This window comes from Ursus arctos, unplaced genomic scaffold, assembly GCF_023065955.2.
Source record: "Ursus arctos isolate Adak ecotype North America unplaced genomic scaffold, UrsArc2.0 scaffold_24, whole genome shotgun sequence".
Classification (NCBI taxonomy): domain Eukaryota; kingdom Metazoa; phylum Chordata; class Mammalia; order Carnivora; family Ursidae; genus Ursus; species Ursus arctos.
In genome coordinates, this window is record NW_026622919.1 from 11,410,174 (window position 1) to 11,432,992 (window position 22,819).

General features: G+C 48.2%; 2 protein-coding genes across 5 annotated transcripts in view; one reads left to right on the plus strand and one right to left on the minus strand.

Moving 5' to 3' along the window:
* WIPI1 (WD repeat domain, phosphoinositide interacting 1) overlaps nucleotides 1-22,819 on the plus strand; it is a 31,092-nt gene continuing 8,273 nt past the window's right edge. For all 3 annotated transcript variants that reach the window (XM_044389114.3, XM_026512395.4, XM_044389115.3), the window contains exons 1-8: nucleotides 1-184; nucleotides 5,468-5,550; nucleotides 6,896-7,065; nucleotides 11,739-11,835; nucleotides 18,914-19,011; nucleotides 19,672-19,764; nucleotides 20,386-20,456; nucleotides 21,053-21,160. In XM_044389114.3, the coding sequence (XP_044245049.1) occupies nucleotides 105-184; nucleotides 5,468-5,550; nucleotides 6,896-7,065; nucleotides 11,739-11,835; nucleotides 18,914-19,011; nucleotides 19,672-19,764; nucleotides 20,386-20,456; nucleotides 21,053-21,160 (800 nt within the window). In that variant the 5' untranslated portion in view covers nucleotides 1-104. The remainder of the gene's footprint in view (nucleotides 185-5,467; nucleotides 5,551-6,895; nucleotides 7,066-11,738; nucleotides 11,836-18,913; nucleotides 19,012-19,671; nucleotides 19,765-20,385; nucleotides 20,457-21,052; nucleotides 21,161-22,819) is intronic.
* Nucleotides 5,940-22,819, minus strand: part of ARSG (arylsulfatase G) — a 126,708-nt gene continuing 109,828 nt past the window's right edge. For both annotated transcript variants that reach the window (XM_057317699.1, XM_057317700.1), the window contains 2 exons: nucleotides 9,038-9,251; nucleotides 5,940-7,104 (listed from right to left, as the gene is read on the minus strand). In XM_057317699.1, the coding sequence (XP_057173682.1) occupies nucleotides 7,026-7,104; nucleotides 9,038-9,251 (293 nt within the window). In that variant the 3' untranslated portion in view covers nucleotides 5,940-7,025. The remainder of the gene's footprint in view (nucleotides 7,105-9,037; nucleotides 9,252-22,819) is intronic.

Consider the following 22,819-nt stretch of genomic DNA (forward strand, 5'->3'; position numbering starts at 1 on the left):
GAGCGGAGGGGGGCCGGCGACCCGGCCCGCGGAGCCGGCGCCAGCGGGCTGCTGAGGTGGCTGTCGCCGGCTCGGAGCTGCGGCTTCCCCGGGTCGAGTCCCCGATGGAGGCCGAGGCGGCGGACGGCCCCCCGGGCGGGGTCGAGGCGGCGCTCAGCTGCTTCTCTTTCAACCAGGACTGCACGTAAGCCGCGGCTCCTACCCTGCCAGGAGCTGGGGGAGGGGAGAGTCGCGAGCAGGGGTCTTGTCCCGTCGGCAACTTGTAGCCGGAGAGGCGCGGGCCTACGCCCCAAGAGGGCGTCGGCGGCCCGGCCGGGGCGGCCCCGAACAGGCTTGGTCTGGAGGGGGGGCTCTTCCTCCCCGGGCGGGGGTTCGAGCGCCCCCACCCCGGCTGCGGGCCGAGGGCCAGGAGCGGCCGGCCGAGCAAGAAGGGAGGGAGTTCGCGGGCGGAGTGGGGCGGGATAAGGCTACGGAATCCGGTGGGGGCAGAGGTTAGCGACTGGAGTGGGGGTCTGGGGAAGGAGGAGGAGAAGCCAAAACAAAGGAGATGGGTGGGGAGGGGGAAGTTGCGAGTTGACCCAAGGCGAGGTTGTTGGGGCCCAGGAAGATGGGAATACAGGAAAAACTTTCCCATTTGTCCTTGAGCATCTCAACGTGGCATCTGGGCAGGGCCTGGGACAAAGAGGCAGCCTATCCCTGTGGCCAGGCCAGCCCCCGTCCCAGCCCAGCTCAGGGCATCTCGCCTGCCGGCTGGGGTGTCAGAAACCTTTCCACCCCTCTCACCGCTTTCGCAAAGACCCCCTCGGCGAGGCAGCTTCTGCTTCTCAGAGTCCAAGGGCCCTTTCCCGGGCCCAGGCTGCCTTCTCTGAGAAGCACAAGTTCCAGTTGCTTTTTGAGTGGATTTTTAATGTTTCACTTCGATGTGCACATTTGGACTTTGGCCAGAGTGAGCTGCTGAACTGTTTTTCAGACATCTCGAGGATTCAGTCCCTTCGAAGCAAACGCCTGTTTCCTTCCCTCTTTTCATGGAGTTGTTAGACGCCAGTCCTGGGGACCATATGGAATAATCTCTTTGGAATGTGCACCCAGAGCATCAAGCAGGGATGACCGCTTTCCAGTTTCCCACTTCCTGCTGTACCAGCTTGTGTTGTGTTCCTCAGGCTTGTGCTTTGGCTGCCTGTGACGGGGCTGAGCTAATATTGAACATTCAGTGGTGTAATTAAGGCCATGCTGTACCATAAGTAACTCCGGCTTTCATTCCCTTTGTATTTCTGTTTAAAAACACCCTATGCCAAACAATATGCCTTTGTTCGAAAAAAAACTATGTGTAATCGGGTAATCGGGTAGCTGGACAGCTTGGTTAGATGAGTGACTTTCAAGCTTTTTTTTTTTTTTAACCACAATCGACAATAAGAAATACATATTACAACACCCCATAATACCCACATACATAGAATATCTCTGAAAAGTGATTCATTACATAGTGTTTACCCCTACTGTGTGTGATCCCTTCTTTTAAAGGTGTTTGTAACTCACTGAACTGTTTTTAAGGTCAGCTGATGGGTTGAGACCCGCAGTTTACAGAAATGATGGTGGAGATAAAATTCTGACATTTTGTAAGTAGCATTTTGCAAGAGAGGATGGCTGTTGAAATGAATGCCAGAATGTTTTCCTTCCCAACTGAACACAAGACGAGGAGGGGAGTCAGTTTGCTTACTGGAAGTAAATGTTCTAAATTCCGCTTTGTAACATTGTTTATTAGACTTTTTGTAAGTGATGTTGATTTTTACTCTAGCTGAGTCCCAACTTTCTATAGCACTTGGGTAAGAATGTTATTTTCGAAGCTGTTGGGTGCTTGGAAAGTTAATTTCCTTGTCTCTACTGTCAGTTCTGTTTTCTTGGATGAAGGCTCTGCTGGACAGCTCTGTCTTGCCTATAAATAAAAGTTTTTGTCACAGTCAGTTGCTTTGAGCCACAGAGGGTATGACATTGGGTTTTAAAATAAGTCAAGCCCCTTACGAATGCATTTAGGAATATCAGTGTGTCTTTTTCTATAAGTGCAGGCTGAGTCTGGCATCCAGTGTTCCAACTAACCTTCTTCAATCATACTTTATGTTTGGCACTGTGCTAGACACTTCGGGTACATTTTTTCATTTGACTGGCAGTCTGTATTTGTCCCAAGCCCTATTCCTGTGAGAGGTGGTGAGAATTTTTTTTCCTGCAGGAAGGCCTTATGAATAAAACAAGGTTGTCATTTCAATTCCTTGATTCAGCATCTTCTGTGGCCATTGATCAATCATTTGAAATATAATGGTGATCACACTGTCATTTTCTCATGTATAAAATCCTTCTGTTCTAGGAGCAGGGTTTATGTTTTGAAAATTATTTTAAATTGCCAGAAATCTTTTGGTTAATATCACAAGACCCTAGTTACACTTTTCCGCTTACCTGCAAGCTTTAGAAACCTCAGTTTGCTACTACATGTGTGTATATTGATGTGAAAAAGTCCATGGAAGGAAGTTTAAAAACAGTAATTGCTACAGAGTATATTTTAAAACATTTTTTTGACTCATAGGAATAAAAAGGAGGCTTTTAAAGCTGAGGTATAATTGACATACAGTCTTATATTAGTTTCAGGTGTACAACCTATTGTGATTAACATTTGTATATCCTGGGAAATGGTCACCACAACCAGTCTACTTAACATCTGTTAACTTACGAAATTAATGCAGTATTAGCTACTGTTACTTCCCATGCTGTACATTAGCCCCCATAATATATTTATTTTATAACTGGAGGTTTGTACTTCCTGATCTCACTAATTTCGTACCCCTGCAACACCCCCCCCCCCCATCTGGCAGCCACCAATCTATTCTTGTAACTGAGTCTGGGTTTTGTTTTCTTCTGTTCATTTTGTTTTTGTTAGATTCCACATATAAGTGAAATCACGTGGTATTTGTCTTTCTCTGACTGACTTAGTTAGCATAATACTCTCATCCGTGGTGCTGCAAATGGCACGATTTCATTCTTTTTTGTGGCTGAGAAGTTGTGTGTGTGTGTGTGTGTGTGCGCGCGCGCACATGTGCACACGCGCATTCACACCACATCTTTATCCATTCATCTATCGATGGACACTTAGGATGTTTCCATATCTCGGCTGTCGTAAAGCGGCAATGAACATAGGGGTGCATATATCTCTTTGAATTAGTATTTTCATATTTTCTTCAGAAAGATACCCAGAAGTGGAATTGCTGGATCATAGGGTAGTTATATTTTTAATTTTTTGAGGAAACGTCCTACTGTTTTCCAGAGTGGCTGCAGCAGTTTGCATTCCTATGAATAGTGCATGAGGGCTGCCTTTCCTCCACATCCTCGCCAACACTTGTTATTTCTTATCTTTTCGCGAATAGCCACTCTTACAGGTGTAAGGTGATATTTCAGTGTCGTTTGATTTCCATTTCCCTGATGATTAGTGATGTCGAGTATATTTTCCTGTGCCTGTTGACCTTCTGTATGTCTCCTTTGAAACAATGTCAATTCAGATCCTCTTCCATTTTTTAATCAGGTTGGGGGTTTTTTGTTGTTGTTATATGAATTTATGTATTTTGGCTATTAACCCCTTGTGAATATTTTCTCCAATTCAGTGGGTTGTTTTTGCATTTTGTTGAAGGTTTCCTTTGCTGTGCAGAAGCTTTTTAGTTTGATGTAGTCCTACTTGTTTATTTTTGCTTTTGTTTCCCTTGCCTTTGGAGTCAGATCCAAAAAACGTCTCTAAGACCCAGTTCAAGGAGCTTACGGCCTGTGTTTTCTTCTAGGAGTTTGATGGCTTCGGGTCTTCCATGCAAGTCTTTAGTCCGTTTTGAGTTCACACTTGTATCTGGGACTCAGATGGTAGTCCAGTTTCATCCTTTTGCCCACAGCTGCGTTTTGAAGTTTTAAGATGCTGCCCACTTGCCCTCCAGGTGCTGTTTGTCACCACTAATGCTGTAGTTCTGGGTGCCAGACCCCGGTTCTGGGCGCCCTGCTGCGCTTGTGCAAATGTCTAGCACAGCACTTTCGCCCCCCGCAGGTTGGAGGGCTGAGAAACAGAAGCAGCTCCCTCACCGGTTAAAAGGTGACCATAGTCTCCAATCCCTGTGTCCCAGGGAAGAACAAATGTTTGGGTAGAAAAAAAACAATCCCAGGGAAAATCAGGTGACGTCCTCTTTTTTATTTTTAGGCTAGTGAAACAAGAGCCTTGGCCATCCAGGCTTGCCCCAGGAAACTGCTTATATTCGTCTATGCTTCCCTGTGAAGAACACATCTCACCTTTTCAAATATTTGTTTTAAATGAGGAAGCTGGGCTAATTTTGAGGTCCACTTCGGACTATTTTAAGGTCCACGTCAGCTCTGACATCCCACTTTCCCAGGGTGGAAGTGCTCAAGGTCAGACTGCTTATTCTGAGCGTGCCCCCGGTAAGGTTTTGCTCATCACTGAGGCGTTGAGGGCAAAGCAGGAGAGAGTGGGATGGGGATCCCAGCTGCTGGACAAAATTGACTCCTTTGCTCTCATCGTAAAGCCAAGAAACCTGGCTTTACCCTCTGTCTTTATCTATTGGTTGAAAGTGAAAAAATAAAAAAACAAAAAAATTTTTTTTTAGCCCATATTGTTCCAGATGAGTGTTGAGCTTTTGTTGTGTTGTTGGTTGTGAGACTAACTTTGTAGATCATGGTATCCAGCAGATTTCTCAACCCTGGCTGCACATGGGAGTACTTGAACTAAAAAAAGAAAAAGAAAGAGAGAGGAAGAGAAGGTGGGGGGGGTGGGAAAGAAAGAAAGAAAGAAAGAAAGAAAGAAAGAAAGAAAGAAAGAGAGAAAAAAGAAAAGAAGAAAGAAAGAGAAAAAGAAAGAGGAGGAAAGAAAGAGTCTTAGTGTACATCTGGGGATGAGAGCTACTGGTGTAAAGTATCTTGGATGTTTTCATGGAAAGCGATAGAAGGATGCATGCATTAAATTGTACCTACTAATGACTGTGCCTACTATGGTAGTGTATTCATTTTTTAAGCAAAAAAAAAAAAAAAAAAAAAGGAAATAGAAAATTTACCTCTGGGTAAAGTACGTCTCAAACAACCAGAAGACCCCTAATCATGTTGGGAGTTAAGGCCAGGATGAATATTCTTAAGCATTCCATTTTTCCTACTTCTGTCCAGTTGGGAAAGCATAGTTGCGGGGAGGTTTGACATTTCTTTTGATGAGTTTCAGATCTCTTACCCATTTCACAGCTGCAGTTGTCTCTGCCCTTTTCCCATTTAATGTACCTGCCCACCTGACGACTGTTTAGATAGTTCTCAAATATCGCGATACCTGAGGACGGTTGTCTGTCTGTCCTCTACGAGACTGGGAGGAAAGGGCATGTCTGTCTTCGGCAGATCTGGGTCTGGAGTACAGTACCTCTTGTCATTCCCATGCTGTCATTATCTTCCACAGATCCCTAGCAATTGGAACCAAAGCCGGTTATAAGCTGTTTTCTTTGAGTTCTGTGGAGCAACTGGACCAAGTCCATGGAAGCAGTAAGTGTGTGTGTGCGATCTCAGGGACACCAAATCCTCCCTCTAGACTTTAATCTGTGGTGCTCCTGAGCCGTCTGCATTTTTCTCCCTTAACTGTCAAACTGAAGGAGTCAGTATTTTTCAGGTTTAAATATAAATCATTGCCTCCACTTGGTTTACAAAAAAAAGAAACCACAAGTAAGCCCTGAGATTTGGCAATATCTTAGGTAACATTTTCTTTTTATATTAAGAAATCCTTTGTTTGAAACCATATTGTTGACCCTTCTTCATATACGTTTATGCCCAGCTATCAGTTTTTATCATTGTCAAACCAGAAGGTCACTTATGATGTTTTTGCCATTATATTGGCCCTGTAGAAGATCACGAACGTTCGTCCAGTCATGGAAGTATTTTCTTTGTTTTAATACAGCAATATGATCCCATTTGCATAGTTCATATTGAAGATGTTGAAATACGTTAGTGAATACCACAAAAAATGCAGCTTAGAAACATGTCTCTTATTTTCTCAGGGTAAGTAATAATTTATGCCGTCCTAATAGTGAAGAATACACAATCTTTGGATTTCCTGGAAAGAAAGTGGTTTGGTAAACAAATACCTTGGGTCCCTAATATATTTGTAAGATATTATTTTTATTGTACCATTTTCAGGAATACTTCGCTCTGTATCTGTCTTCTGTCATTCTCTGTGGGACCTGCCCATGCACAAGGAAGGCATGCATACAAGATGTTCTCAGAAAAACAGAGATGTCTACCAATGGGCACTCAGGAGGCTTACTTATCTACCTTCTTCCTGAGTACGGAAGTCCTTCCCTGGTCATGACACTCATGTCCAGAGTGTCTTCAACAAGAAAGGGATTGCAGAGAGGGCCAGGGAGCACAAAATGAGGAGGGGTTACAGACTTAACTAGGTTACTGCCCCCCCACTCGTGGCCGTACCCATAGTACCTCTCGGCAACAGGGACCAGAATTCTGAAAGCAGAGGTTCTCGGAGTAGACACTCCTATGAAACCTCTCATGGAGAAAGGGTAGATTGAGATTGTCCAGGCCCCCCAAATACGTTTCACAGAGCGAGCGGTGGTGCCCGAGGGCTGGTTCTACCTCACAGAGGGCATCGGGGAAGCTCTGGAAGACCTGACTGTGGGTTCTGGTCACTAACGTTTTCTTTAGGTGTTGGAAAGGGCTCTGGAACTGCGACCTTGGGAAGCAGATATAGCTTCACGGTGAGGGGAAGAAAATCATTGCCAGTGGTGCTAAGGGAGGGCGCCCAGGCAGCAAGACCTAGAGGCCATTGGCTAACTGCAGGGGAGGCTGAAATCGGTGTTACCTCGGCTGCTTTCCTTCCCAGACGAGATCCCGGATGTCTACATCGTGGAGCGCCTCTTCTCCAGCAGCCTGGTGGTGGTGGTCAGTCACACGAAGCCGCGACAGATGAACGTCTATCACTTCAAGAAAGGCACGGAGATCTGCAATTACAGCTATTCCAGCAACATCTTGTCCATAAGGCTGAACCGGCAGGTGTGTGGGGGTGACCTCTCGGGTCGCAAGGCTTCTGCTCTATGGGCACCCAAGAAAAAGAGGACTGTCTTTAGACATGAATGTTTCTGAACCACGCATCCGATTCTAAAAGGGATTTGAAGACTCAGGCCTAGTATCACGGGGACATGGTGATGTGTCCTCCCTGGTCCTTTTGCCTCGTGTCCCTTCTTGAACACGGGCCCCTGGTGGAGTGAACCCTCTTCTGCTGGATGCAGGCTGGGTGGACATCTGGCTCGGACACTGTCCCATGAGCTACGTCGTGGGCACTGCACGCAGAGGAACATCTCTCTCTGGTGTGGGCCCCGGACGGTGGCATTCACCGCAGACGGGCAGTAATGCCTCTCAGAATGGAGCCCGAGGATGAGCGTGCCCCCCGCCCCGGGCTAGCTCTGAAGGCAGTTGTAAAACTGCCCCTTCTCTTGCTCTGTCCTTGGGCTTTCCCAGCGATCCAGGTGCCCAGGCTCGTGCTCCCACTTTCTTTCTCCCCGCTCACCCTTACAGATCTTACTTGTAGTGGTTTGGTTGGTTGGTTTTTAGGTTTTTTTTTTTGTTTTTTGTTTTTTTTTTTTTTGCCAGAGAGAGAGAGAGCACAAGCAGGGGGAGAGGGAGAGGAAGAAGCAGACTGCCTGTGGGGCAGGGAGCCTGATGTGGGACTCGATCCCAGGGTCCTGAGATCATGACCTGAGCCAAAGGCAGACGCTTAACCAACCAAGCCACCCAGGCGCCCCAGGAAGGATTATTCTTATCTCAAACATATATTACATTCTTTTTCAAAATAGAAATTCTCCTTAAATAAATATTTGGGGGTATTAGTAGAGTTTCCATTAAATCATTAGATTTGAAATCCTATAAGAGTAGGCACTCTATCTGTTGTGTTCACTACTATAGGCCTGATAGTGCCTGGGGGACAGAAGCACTCAATGCGTATCTGTTTCCCAACTGCCTGTTAAATAAATAAGCAAACAGATTCTGTATGTGACCGTGCAGATCTTTCTATTCAATTAAATATTCCCTGGACGGCGGCGGTCGTTGCATTCATCCAGGACAACGTTTTTTTCTGTCTTCTTACGTAAACTATTAAATGCTAATCTTTTTTTTTTTTATTAACGAATGAGACAGAGTGCTCCTTCAGTTTATGAGGAGGAAGAGACTATTTCTTTGAGTTGGTCGACTACTTTGACTGGATACCCACTCGTGTCTATATAAAGCGGTGGGGTAGAAAAGAGCCCGAGAAGTAGGATGTGGCGGTATTTAAGTAAGGAGCGGGAGTAAAGAAGGAAATAAGCCCAGGCTCTTGGCCAGGGAGGGAAAGGCATTTGAGAGTTTTTGACTTGAAGGTTTTTAAGCCCAATTCTTGGCTCAAGGGCTCTCTCTGAAATCTGTTGGTAGCACATTAAATTTCATTGCAAAACCTTTCGTCGTTGTGTACAGTGATAGCCAGTATATGAAAATTAAATCCTGCTTTTGGTACCTGGTTGTCTTTTTAAGATTGTTTTAGCCAGGGGCGCCCGGATGGCTCAGTTGGTTAAGTGTCTGACTTTTCCACTTAAGTCATGATCTCAGGGTCCTGGGATCCAGCCCCTTGTCAGACTCCCAGCTCAGTGGGGAGTCTGCTTCTCCCTCTTCCTCTCCGTCTGCCCCTCCCCTGCTCGTGTGTGCGCTCTCTCTCTCACTCTCAAATAAATAAATCTTTAAAAATCTTTTGAAGAAAAAGATTGTTTAGGCCAAAGTTCTATAAAGATCAGAACCCTCAAATAGTATCTATAGAATTTACTTCTCTCATTTCTCTCTTACTTGCTGACATTTTCATTACCTAGTGGGACAATGATTACTCAAGGGTCTGAGTCGGCTGGCCTTTTGATGCCACCCTGTCCTCAATATAACATCCATGACTTTTGAGGTTCTCCTCCCCCAGCTTCTTGAGAACATTAGTGCCCCTAGCGCTACTCACCTGTCAACGGCCAAGTTCATTGGAACCCGCTCAGACACCTCTCTCCTCCTTAGCATTTCTTCTCCTAAAAGATGATTTGAAACAGGTCTGGAACGTGTTTGGGGTTTGCTTTTCTTAGAACGGCCAGGCTCAGCCTCGGCAGCTTTGGGGTTGGGCACCTGCTGCAGCCCTCCCGCCAGGCCATGGTCCCTTGATGCCCGGGCTCTGCCGCCCCCTGCAGGAAATGAACGGGAGTGAGAACCGCGCGCCCTGCCTGCTGTGGGGTTCATGGGGTCTTGGGGCAGTGCGGTTCCTTTTTTAAAAACAACAGGAAACCATCAAAGATTTGCGTAGGGAGTTATGAGAAGAGAACATCCCTATTTTCTTCTAAATACATAGAAAGGAAGCATAGTTAGTAATTATGGTATTTTTCACTCTCAGTTAATGTTTTGCCCCTTATCCTTAATTGAGGAAATGCATCTTGCGGAATAAAGACGCCACACCCGATGTATTTCCATATGTAAACTTTGCCAGTGCTCCGACCATCTGCTCCGAGGGTCCCTGGTTCTTCAGGGGGATGTTCACTGGATCGAAGCCTCTGGAGCTACATCTTAGTCTGTGGTGCTTGAGGGCAGGTGCTACCAATATTTTTTTAATCATCAATAGGAGTTATTACTTCTAAATCCTAAATAAAACAGTTGATGATAGCCAAGGTGACCGGGACCGAGCGGAGTTGGAGGCCCACCCAGGGTTCTGCTAGGAATTGGAAAACTGGTCGCTAACGAGCAGTTTCCAGGGTCACGCTGGTCCTGGAGGCCTGCTTGCATGTGAACTTGAGACGTGGTACCTCCTCTCTCCCCCTCGCTGTTATCTCTCTGTTTCCCTCCCATTTAATTCTTGTCCGTGGCCGGCAGGGGTGACCTGAAATTCACCGACTGGGCCACACAACAGCTGGTGCTGTGACAGCTAGTGGGACAGAGGCAGACAGGTGGGACGAGCTGGGTGTAGAGGCTGTTCCTACAAGGGGCATATGTCGAGGACCCAGTGTCCTGGGGATTGGGTGTGGGGACGCAGGAGGCTATCAGAAACCTAAGAACGTAAGCATAGAGTACTGTAGTCCAAACCATAGAAAGTGCTGGCAAAAAGCAAAGCGATCAGATAAATCAGGGAACATGTTTCACGGAGAAATGCTAACGTTTACCATCAATTTTGAACCCTATTAGAATTTTTTTTTTTACCCCTCGGCACCCAGACCTGAGACCACAGAGCCTTAATTAAAATCGAGGAAGGTGTCTGCATTTTCTTTTTCTGCTTGATAAAAGTGATGGTCTCCATTTTTCGGGGCTGAGAGAAGTCATACTGGGAAAACAGCAGGGCAGGGCTGTTCCCTGGAGGAGAGTCTACCAGGTTTTTTGGTAGTATTTTTAGGTGCCTTCCTTTCCAAGTGTTGTCCTTTGGGATAAAAGGATCTGGCCTGAAAACAGAGGCTCTCAAACTCAGGCGTGCATCAGAATGACCGGGATACTTGTTTCAAACCTCCCAAACCAGAATTTCCAGGGAGAGGCCAGGCCTTGCCCCTTAGGTGCTCGGCTGGCTCATCAAAGCCTGAGAACCACTAGCTTAGAGGAAGCCAAGTCAGGCTTGTGCAGGGGGTGTGGGCAGTGCTCGGAGTGAGGGAAGTGCCACCCGACCAGCCGCTCACCGGCACCCAACATCCGCACTAGTACTGAGCTATGCATTCCGTTCCTGTACACGCCCAACGTCAACCCCGTGGGCTGCTTCCACTTGGTAGAGAGCATGGCCACTGGGAGGAAGCTCTGCACCTGGCGAGCCTCGTTTGAAAAGAAAGAGAAGGGCCTCCCTGCACTGCAGAGGGAAAGGAGCTGAGCCTGAGGTGGGGTGGGGGGGTCACTAGGAAGATCATAGGGGGGCGCCCTGGGACCTGGTGTGCACATGAAGCCGGAAGGGCTTCCCCGTTCCCTTTGCCGGGGCTGGAGAGAGACACAGAAGTGGGTCTGGAGGAGAGTGGAGTGGAACGAAGGGAAAGCTGGCAATGCTTCGGAGGGAGTAGAACGTAAGATTGGTGATTCGGAGGGAGCACAGAAACCCACGTCTGTGCGGGAGGGAGCCTGCCTTATGAACACTGAAAGGGAGCCTGTCCGATGGGAATAGGAACCAGAACGGTCACCCAAAAATGTCCTAAATGGCAAAGGGAGTCTGATCAGGAGGTGTTCAGGAATCCCTGTTCTAGAGAGGAGAAAGTACCGCATACACACACACAAAATCTCAATGTCCTTTCTTTTTTTAAAGATTTGATTTGTTCATTTGGAAGAGAGAGAGCGCACGCGAGGGGGGGAGGGGCAGAGGAAGAGGAAGAAGCAGACTCCCCACTGAGCAGGGAGCATACGCTGGACTCAATCCCAGGCCCCAGGATCATGACCTGAGCCGAAGGCAGACGCTTAACCCAACTGAGCCACCCCCAAAAAAGTCAATTTCTAAATGAAAATTTTTAAGATCTCATATTATCTGCTTCTGTTCAGGTGGATAACGTGTGTGTGCGTGCGCACGTGTGCATACCTAAACGTAATCTTCAACTCGATCGTCAAAATCCTTCCTCCTTTAGGCTTAGAAGCAAGTCAGGGCTCACTTGAAAGATGAGTGGTTCGGTCGGTCCCTTTCGGAGGAGCTGGCCCCGTGGACTGATGAGTCTGTGTGATTGCAGAGGCTGCTGGTGTGCCTGGAGGAGGCCATTTACATTCACAACATCAAAGACATGAAGCTGTTGAAGACCATCCTGGATGTCCCTGCAAACCCAACAGGTGAGCTCCAAAATCGGGGGAGAGGTCCCCACACTCCAAAATCTCCTACCCAGCTGCTCCTTTCACTGGCTGGCTTCCTCAGTCAAAAACCTGAAGCAGTGTTCTTATGGGTTCAAGTCTCAGTGATGTGTACCTTGGAGGTTTGTCTTCATGGTGGCGGAGCCCAATTATGTTGGGCTGTGCACCTTTCAGGACTGCGGCCTGCGAGAATCCCCTTTCTTCCAGGACCCATTCCCAGCAAATGTGTCGAGGCGCTTAAGGTAGACGCGTGGGAGATTTCATGCATCTGATATTAAAAGGTGTTTACCCCTAATTATTTTCTGTGGTTGTTCCCTACAGAGTAGGTGTAATAATTTGAAGCAGGTTTTGACTTGGTGTGTCTGCGCGAGTTGGAGAAAGGCTCTGAGGAACGTGTTTTATGATGTTACAATGAAATCTGTCTACTTCGGGGATGTGCTGGGATACTTGGTCTTCACTAAATCCCTTGGATACAACGCTGTTGAGCCAGTCCCCCACGTAAGAATGGGAGTAGACTGGATTGGGTAGATTGAAAGAGCAGATGACGAGTATGAGCTCCCTAGGCAAGGAGGAAACGAGGAAGAAGCCGTTGGTTGTGTGGGACGGTGAGGGGTCATCACACAGAGCAGCTGGTGTGTCCAGGGATTCAGGTTAATATCTGTGAACTGAATTCCAGGTTACTATCAGTAAGTGACAGCTTCTGTTTATGGCAGTTTCCTCGTTCTTTGACTTCCACTAAATTTCAAGGTCTGTATGGCCCAACCCAAGTTGCCGGGGTTCTTTGGGCCTCAGATTTTTTATCTGTAAAATGGGGTGGGAGTACCCGTCTCGCAGGATCAGTTGAGAATTACAAGAGCTCTTGTTTGTGAAAGTGACCAGCTCCCAGCCCGCCACGCAGTAAAATCTCCTATACCTGCTTTCCTCCCCTCATCTCTATTATATACATATAATAAATTTCAATTACATAGATCCCCTCTTTGCTAACCTCAGTGCTTTAACATTTCAGCCATGAAAAAATATATTTTCAAAGATCAAAGCCATTGAGGCCGTTCGAAAATTCTGTGAGATGATGACTTTAAAGCGTATTTCATAAAACGGAGGATGCCAAATGAAGGAGCTGCGGATGTCGGTTTTTTTGGTCTAGGAATGTGAGGTTGAACGGGACCTACTGAAGATGCACTACGTGCCCCCGCCGACAGTGGGCGCTGTCGGGTACAAATGCCGCGCGCAGCCCGCGGGACCCAGAGCGTAGCCACGCCAGTCCCTGGAGATAGGCACTTTGCGGGGCCAGGCCCCAGGGTGGGACTGTGGGGTGCAGACCGCTGAAAGCAAGATGTGTTCTTCTGCAAGGGCAGGCAGGAGAGGTGCTGCCGAATCCCAGCAGAACTCCCAGCAGAAGTGGACCTGAGCGGGACCTTGATGGATTTGAGCAAGGGAACATCCAGGTGGCCAGGAAGCTAGAAGCTGCCTTGCTTCTCCATTTCTCTGGGAAGATAGGAGTTGGCACAGTCAGGCCGCTCTCCAGTGGAGGGGGCTGTGTGTTAGCGCTGCGGTCGCCTTCCCTTGCCGCTGCCGCCGTCTGCTCGGCCCGCCAGACAGCTCTGCCTGCCTGCGGGACTGGGCCCCTTCCTCCCGTGAAAAGCAGTTTCTCCCCATCTACTCTTAATTTCTAGCAAATGGAGCTGTTTTCCTTAGCTCAGAAAAGTCACTGGTTGCCTCTCTTTTTGCAGTTTAAACAGGGAGAAAAGAAGGTTTGAAAGGGTGGGCCTTTTGTATTTTATGTTAGAGAGAATGGGTATTATTTATAAAGGAATAATTTTATCTCGAGAAAAATTAGAAACAGTGGGAGGTGTTTTCTCCCTCTCAGATAAACGTTATGAATGGATTCAAGGACAGAGTTAGCATTTCCTTGTGAAAGACCCTGGGAGGGTTGAAAAACCAAAATGCGTCTTCTGACACCTTTGATGTTCTTTGGAGAGATAGCCCAAGACTTTTTTTCAAATCCTGAAATTTATAATTATCATCTCAACTTCCACTGAGCTCCCTTTTTTCTCCAGTAAAAGAGAGATGATAATGGTTATCCCACAGAGTTATTTTGGGGAGGATTAACTGAGGGCAGGCAGCAAGCAGCGAGAGCAATGGCTAGACTCATTGCCGGGCCCAGCCCCTGCCTGGAGGGCAGCCTGACCGTGGTCAAAGTTACACTTGCCCAGACATGACCAATTCCTCGCCCAGCGGGCTCAGAGCTGTCAAGCCCAGGAATGTAAAATTTTCAGAGACAGGGAGTCTCCTTTATTTGTTCTCATTCTCTCACTTATTTTCTACACGAGAACATAAGATGGAAACTCGGGCTCTTGACTTGATCGGTGCTTCATGTGTACAGGAGGGAAACAGAGTCCCTTGTCCAACTGGCTGGAGGACACTGATGCTGAGCGGCTTGTAACCTAGTGAATTACAGATAAATGACACACAGAGCTCTATCTTGGCTCCTCACCCTGCATCTCATGCGGCTGTAAATTTCCTTCCTTTTGTCTGTGTCCCGGCCATTCCTGTTGTGTCGAAGATTGCAGGCTGTTTCCTTTAAAGGGTTTGGCCAGACGGGGCTCGAAGTTAATTTCCGGCCAGCACAGCAGTGTGTGTGCTGAGCAGTGAGAGTGGAGATGTCCACACAAGTTCAGCCAAGTGCAGAACTCGGCTGTGCCATCATCTTACGACCTTGTACCGCACACCGAGGGAGCCGTCTATACCACCCAGCAGTGTGTGCAGTCGAACAAGGTAGCGGTTCATTCCCCAGCCGGTGCTCTTTCTGAAAAGGGTAATACAGGCGGGGTAAATGGCTCTCATTTGCAGTCGCCTGCAACACTTGCAAATACAGAGATTTCTTTCTATTTTTGAAAATTGGAAAGCACCTTCTGAGACATTAATCAACCCAGGGGGAACTGCAATGTGTATAAATCACTGTTAACTTGTTTTAAGTTTGTCAAGTCATACTATAAATACCAAGGTGGGGGTGATTTAGAATCACAGGACTTCCTTCTGATTCCAGCCGATGATCCGATTGGTTCTTGCACTGCAGCAGAATTACAGCCCAACAATTTCAGGAAAGTTCCAGCTGACAGTGATTTATGAGAATGAGTGTCAATTCTAAAACAAATCCAAAAGTCACATCAAAACCTGATTCCTACATAGAAAAAAGACTGGAAGAAAATATGCTCAAATATTGAGAATAGTGAAGAGCCTCTAGATTTTAGAATAACGAGTGATTTTTTTTCTCTTTATACTTTTTCGGACTCTGCAAATCTTTTACACTATGACTTTTCTCTTGTAAAATGATATCAGAGACAAAGCTTATTTCCTTCCCGAAGAAGGCTTTGTGTGACACCTGTCATGGAAACCGAAGACGGGTAGAATGGTAATCTCTAAGCCTGAAGCAAGCTCTTGATGCTTTCCTCGGGGGCTTCCGGAAGGAATAAAAATGCATTCTTGTAGCTGGTTGGATTTGTCTGAGAATCGGGCCATAGGAAATCGAAGGAACTCCTGTTGAGCATTTCTGGGGACCTTCATTAAGTCCGCAAAGGTTGGTGTGCAGGATCTGCTGGCTAAATTCGGGTGGATTGGCAGAAGTGCAAGCCCAGGGGCGAAGCTCTCAGATAAGTGGTTACCTGTCGGAATACACGTGCGCTGGCCATCATCCTCTCCCCGTTAGAATCGAGTGTCCGCCCGCTCTCTGTTGGATAGTACAGAAGGTTCGATGTCAGCTGAAGGAGTTTGAAGCTTGTCTTCCCTTCTGGAATATTTACACTCGTTAACAAAAAAGCTAAGAAGATCATCTCACACCTGTCAGAATGGCTATTATCAAAAAGACAGAGATGCAAAGTGCTGGCGAGGATGTGGAGGGAAGAGAACCCTCATGCACTGTGGGTGGGAATGCAAACTGGCGCAGCCGCTGCGGAGAACAGGACGCAGGTCCTCAAAAAATTAAAAGCAGAACTACCACATGACCCAGCGATTCCATTTCTGGGTGTTTATTCAAAGAAAATGAAAACAGTAACCCAGACAGATAATCTGCACCCCCATGTTCCTCGCAGCATTGTTTAGAAGAGCCAAGACATGGAAACACATGTCTAGTGGATGAATGGGTAAAGAAAACGTGGTACATACGTATGTACAGTGGAATGTTCCTCGGGCATTAAGAAAAGCAAATCTTGCCATTTGGGACCTTGAGGGCATTATGCTAAGTGGGTTGAATCAGACAAAGAAAGGCAAACACCGCAAATACTGTATAATCTCACTTCTATGTGGAATCTTTAAAAAAAAAAATAAAGATACAAAGAACAGACTGGTGGTTGCCAGAGACGGGGAGTTGGGGGAGGGTCTGAAATGAAGGGAGGGTGTGAAATGAAGGAAGAGAGTCAAAAGTTACAAACTGCAGTTATAAAATAAATAAGTCACGTGGATGTAATGTACAGCACGGTGGCTATAGTGAATAATACTGTGTTGCATATCTGAAAGTTGGTAAGAGAATAAATCTTGAAGAGCTGTCATCACAAGAAAAAAAATTTCATCAACTATGTATGGTGACGGATGTGAATTAGACTCACTAAACTGTCACTCCCTCAAGATACAGTATAGACACATATCCGATTGTTATGTTGTCTATGTCAATTACACCTCGATTAAATTTTTTAAAAACCCAAACTCTAAGGGCAACTGGAAGTTATCTGTCCAAGCTTTCTGCTCAAAGACCTCCTAGTTCCCCCTGCCACAAAGATGGGCCTTGGTATTTTCAGATGGGGGATGTAAGTAAATGAAGATTTGGCATCTTAAAATGTTAAAGCTGGAAAGATCACTGTAGGTAGCCCCCTGAGGCCACAAATAACCCAGCCAGAGTCATACAGTGGATGGCAGACCGGGATCTTGACTCCGTGTCCTCAGCCCATCTCTGCCAAGGAGATGTTCTTAAAACCCTGCCTTTTTTTCCTGACAGCTCTGTCAAGCTATAATTCACATGCCGTACGATCTGCCCTTTTAAAGTGCACCATTCAATAGCTTTTAGTATATTCATAGAGTTGTGTAACCATAACCACAATCAATTTTAGAACCTTTTCATCACCCCAAAAAGAAACCCCATAGCTCTTAGCCACCACCCTCCCGTGCGCCTAGCCCCAGGTAACTAATTACTTCATGTCTCTCTAGATTGACCTATTCCGGGTATGACATATAAGGGATCATTTAATATGTGGACTTTTGTATCCGGCTTCTTTCACTCACATGTTAGAGCATGTATTCGTCCTACATCTAATGATCTTCCATCATAAGGATATTATTTACCCATATTCATTAGTTGAGAGACGTTTACGTTGTTTCTACTTTTTGACTCTTATGAATGATACTGCTTTTTATGTGGCTGTGTGTTTTGATTTCTCCTGGGTATATACCTAGGAGTAGAATTCGGGGCTTAGAGGATAACTCTGTGTTTAACCTTTTCAGGAGCGGCCGGACTGTTTTCCAAAGCACTGCCCATGTTACATTCCCGGCAGCAGCACAGGAGGGTTCCAATTATCTGTCTTTTTGATTATCGCCATCCTCATGGGTGTGAAGTGGTGTCTCGTGGTTTTGATTAACACTGCTTTTTTTAAACCTGCGTGCTCAGAAACCTCCGGCACGTACCCACTGCATTTGTAAGGTCTTAACTCTTTAGTGTGGTCCTCAAGTCCTTCCCCAGTTGCCACGTCGTCTTACCATCTCTTCTGCTAACAGCCCTATGGGAACCCACCATGCAAGCCAACCCGACCTCCCCTGCTCTTCCCTTCTGTTTCACAAGACCAGAATGTCTTCCACCTGCTAGCTGCTCTTGAAATTGCACTTGGACTGCAAGGAGCCCAGATGAGATGGGGGAACTGAGGCTCCCAGAGCAAAACTGGGAAGATAGGAGACTCTGGACTCTCTCCCTAAGGCTGGGGCTGGGAGGGGTCCTGTGCAGGCAGGGGTCACAGGATGCCAGAGCATGCAGGAGAGGGCTCTGCCCTTAGTCACTTTCCGCCCATAGTTCTGTGTGGCAAATGATAAGAGCACAGCCCTGGCTTTGTCCTCATCAAAGCCAGAGAGTGGGCAGGAGGACCTTGGTTTCAGTTCTCAATGTTGGATTTTTTTCTCTGCTTCTCCCCCTGGCAGATTAGGTTGGGTGCATTTTAGCCTGATGTCAAGTTTTTCTTATACTCGTATAAAAAACCCATTTAATATACTGACTTGTGGGGCGCCTGGGAGGCTCAGTCGGTTAAGTGTCCGACTCTTGGTTTCAGCTCAGCTTTAATCTCAGGGTCGTGAGTTCAAGCCCTACATTGGGCTCTACACTGGGCACGGAGCCTACTTTAAAAATGTGTGTTTGTGTGTGTGTGTGTGTGTGTGTGTACACACATATACACTAACTTGTAACAAAGATGTCAATTGCGTTTTCATTTAAAAAGATGTCTCTCTTGCCTAATCTCAAAGTTCTTAATCTGATCATGCTTTTGGCTCTAATAATTCCTTGACTTCACTTCTGTCACACCCACACAGCTCTACTATTAATCCAGACCATTGCTGTGAAAATCCTATTAAGACAGACATTTGGCTTAGAAATGGACAGCTTCTAAATAGGTCCTTCCCCCCACCCTCTGCCTCCTGGGTTCTCCAACCTGATAGGACTGGCTAGCTGCAGGGAGTCACCTGTAGGAAGGCTAAGTTCACAGCAGGAAGATTTATTTCCATGAAGAGTAAATCCTCTCAGAGCCTTAGAGAGTAATGAAAGAGAAAAAGATGTTGTTTCAGAGCCCTGTGGTAAAATGTGAAGAAGAGCTTTTTCAGTATTCTGAGTTCTGACTGCTTCGCTGCAGTGAAAACCCCGCCAGTGTCAAGCGTGAATTTACTTCATGGGATTCCCTCGATTACAAGAATAAGCCACCGAAAGATCTGCTAAGCCGTTCCTCCCCTCGCCAGTAGGTGGCGCTGTAGCCGCGCTGTTTTCAGATGCCCTTTCCAGGGGACGCTGCTTTTCAGTCTGCGGTCCATTCTTTTCCAGGTCTGTGTGCCCTCTCTATCAACCATTCCAATTCATATGTGGCCTATCCCGGAAGCCTGACTACGGGCGAGATTGTGCTTTACGATGGACACTCCCTGGTGAGTTGGCAGCGACCCGGCTGACCCAGCCCACCTGCTTGGCTGTGTGGTCAATGGCAGGTGGTGCGCAAGTTCTGTCGTGGTGGGCGAGGTGTGGAGGGAGAAGCAGCACGGGGGGAGCTGGTTCCGGCCACAGTGGTTGGGTGTGGAGGAGAAGGTAACAACACCTGCCCTCACTGCCATCAGTCAACTGGGAGGCAGCACGCCAGCCCGGGTCAGACATAGACAGTGTCGTGGAAACGACCTGCTAGCTAGTGGCCCACTGTCAGATTGAAGGTGTCATGCTGTGCCATGTCACAGTGACCGGGCACGGATGTTTCACATTTTCTGTCCTCTGCTCTCTGAGGCTTCACAGAACAGGGCGGGATTGCTGCAGGAAGTCCCCGAAAGCCATGTGCAAGGGGAGCCATGGCAGCATCACTCCGCATTGGGCATGCAGCTGGCTGTCCATCTTCCCGGGGGCAGGAAGAGGGATAGAAACGGAGGCAGAATGTAGATAGACCAGAACAGGATGTACAGCTTATGTGGCCCGGAGAGTGGGAGATAGGGGGCCCAGCAGATGAGGGAGGGCATTGCGGAAGAGAGGAGGAAAGGGAGGGAGAGGAAATGCATCTTCCCACTTCCCCAGCATCAGTATCCATTTTCCCTTGTCACCAACAGAAAACAGTCTGCACGATTGCTGCCCACGAGGGGACGCTGGCCGCCATCACCTTCAATGCCTCGGGCTCCAAACTAGCGAGCGCCTCTGAAAAAGTGAGTGCACTGGCCGTGGCTTCAACCGGGCTCCCTTGGGGCCAAAGATCTGATGAGCTGGGCTGGGGGATAAGGACTGGCTGGTCCCTGGGCCTACTTGGAATCCATTTCCCAGGGGAACCTCTAACCCGTGATGCTCTGTATATGGATACGTGTTAAAGACACTTGACACTGACACGGAAACTTTTGGTGTTATTGACAAAAGTACACGCACATCCTCCCTAGATACAGACTGAGGCCGCATTTCAGAAACAGTGTAGACAACGTGTTGTGTGCTCTTTGGCAGGAGAGAGCGATCTCTTCCAACTGGAAAGGCCAGGGAAGGTGATCAAACGCGGTGAAAAGCATGTGTATTTTGACAGACCGAGACTGAATATTCTAGGAAGCCCAAGCATTTCGAGCATCCCCTCATACAGAGCCTTGGGCTAGGCAGGGAGGGAAAAGGGAAACAGTGTTTCACACACGGTCCAAGAACTACTTCTACGGCAGTACACACACAGAAAAGCCTCTGTGCCCAACGCTTCATGCTTCCTCCTCAGAGACCCATGTTCCAAAGCAGTAAAACAAGCTCCTCTCTGAAGCCATTAACGGTATGAAATGTCCACCTGCTCTCTTTTTCAGGGCACTGTCATCCGGGTGTTCTCTGTACCTGACGGGCAAAAGCTCTACGAGTTTCGGAGAGGCATGAAAAGGTCTGTGTTCACCGTGGAACCCGTTTTACGGGAGCCACCCAAGTCCCGCGGTGGACGGCTGGCAGCTGTCTAGGGGGAGCAGGGAGGGCGGCTGTGTGCCCTCCTCTCCCCCAGAGGAGGTTAACTGCCTGCGACACCGTGCTGGGTGCTTAGTAGACCTGAGAACACGGCCACTCTTCTAGCACAGGACCTCAGCCACGGGAGCCCTTTTCTGATGTGTGCGAGGGCAGCTAGCAAAGGAGAAGTGAGAGCGAGCGAGCAAGTCACCATCCAAAAGCAATTCGTCAAGTGTGATGGGCCGGGATCCTAGCGGCTGTAGCATTTGCAGCTGGATCTGTGCACAGAGCAGCTGGAGAACGTCCAAGATGACAGGAAGGGGGCGGTGCCTTGTTTCTTCCCGCCGGAGACTGTGCCCCTTTACGAAGCTTCCCATCGTGAATTTCTAAATGCGAATGACACAATGTCAGGGGACTTTGAGAATACCTAGACTCTCCGGGACACATTGAGTTTTCTTACAAAGCTGGTTTTTGAACTAGAAAGCGGCTACCCTCACCTTTCTGGCTCACTGGTCTGTCTCTGCGTCGCTGTGTTCCTAGGTACGTGACAATCAGCTCGCTGGTGTTCAGTATGGACTCACAGTTCCTCTGTGCCTCGAGCAACACTGAGACCGTGCACATCTTCAAGCTGGAGCACGTCACTAACAGGTGGGTGAGCACCAGACATCATATATGCATGGACCGGGGGAGCCGGCATAAGACATCTCTGCTCTTTCTGAATGCCATGCACTCGGCCTTCCTGGCTAGGTCTTCCCCGAAGGGGTGGTGTCATGCCCGGAAGCACAAAATCCAGGCCACCCCCCTGACTTCACACCCTGGCTCTGCCCCCGGCTGCCGCGCGCTAGGAGACCCAGGCAGGTAATTTCATCTTTCTGTACCTGAGTACAAAGTGATCATTGATGCATCTTGGGCTGGTCGTGAGGATTAAGTGAGCTCCTTGAGCTGAAGTGTTTAGCGTGGTGCCTGGCACCCAGTAGACAGTAAGTACTGGGCGGCGAAGCTATGGGGACAGGAATCTGCGAATCCCACCGTCGCGCCCACCGCTGAGCGTGTGGCCGACACTCCCAATGCCTGTGGCGGCACGAGGGCCCTGAGCGTAGTAGGCCTTAACCTGCAGCCAGGGGTGTGGGTATTAGTTTCCTCTCACTGCTATAACGAGTGACCACAGGCTTAATGGCTTAAAGCAGCACAGGTTCATTATGTCACAGTTTGCTGGTCCAGGACGGCACGGCGAGTTCTGTGCCCAGGGTCTCACAAGGCCGGAATCCGGATAGCAGGCAGCCCTGCTCTTATCTGGAGCTCGGAGCCCTCTTCCAAACTCAGTCCTGTTCCTGGTGAGAATTCCGGTCCTTGCGGTGGTAGCAGTGAAGTCCTTGCATCCTTGGTGGCCCTCAGCTCAAGAGGCCACCTGCCTCCCTCCTCACGTAGCCTTCAATCGAGCAATGCCGCACTGATTCCTTCCTGTGGTTGGGACTGCTCCGACTTTTCCTTCTGCCCTCCCTGTCTGCCACCAGCTGGAGAGATCTCTCTGCTTTTAAGAGCTCTTGTGATTAGATCAAGCACAGCTGGATAATCTCGCTACCTCCGGGGATCTGGGCCATGTAACATAACACGGTCACTGGACGGCTCATTCGTCACCATCACATGTTCTAGGAACCAGGGCGTGGAATCTTAGGGCCATTCCTAGAAATTCCGCCGTGGTGTGTGAGCAATCGAATATATGTTAACTACCCGCGGTGCGCAGGCCCACGCCTACCCTTGAAGATATCCCACACTGGAAAGGATTCTCCCACCCAACCATTGTTCATGGCAGTGTCACCTCGGCCAGCCCTCTTCCCAAGATCAAGATCCTGCTTCTGGTAGCACAGTAAACAGTCCACACCTTCCTCAGCCAACCTCAGATGCCTCATGTCTCCTGACTCGGTGCCGTGACAGGAAATTGAGACATGAGGTGTTAGCGAGGGCAGTGAGTCTCGTACGTGGATAGAGCACTGTGCAGTCCATGGGGTCTTCTCACACACGTCCTCCCTCCGTTTCCCACAAGAGTCCTGGAAGGCAGGAGTAGACGTTCCATCGCTGAGGCCGCAGGGGTTCAGAGCATTTCCACGTGTTGTTCAAAGCCGGCCCCCGTCTACGGGTCCCAGGGTCCACACGGAAGTGCCATGTTTTACCCCCTGCCAGGCTTCTAGAGCTGCTCCAGAGCGGAAACCCCAGAGGTGTCTAAGAAATGTCCCCAGGACTTACTTCCATGCCAGGTTTCACAGTTGTGCCAAGAGCGGCCCCTCTTCTGTAACTGAAAGAATTCTC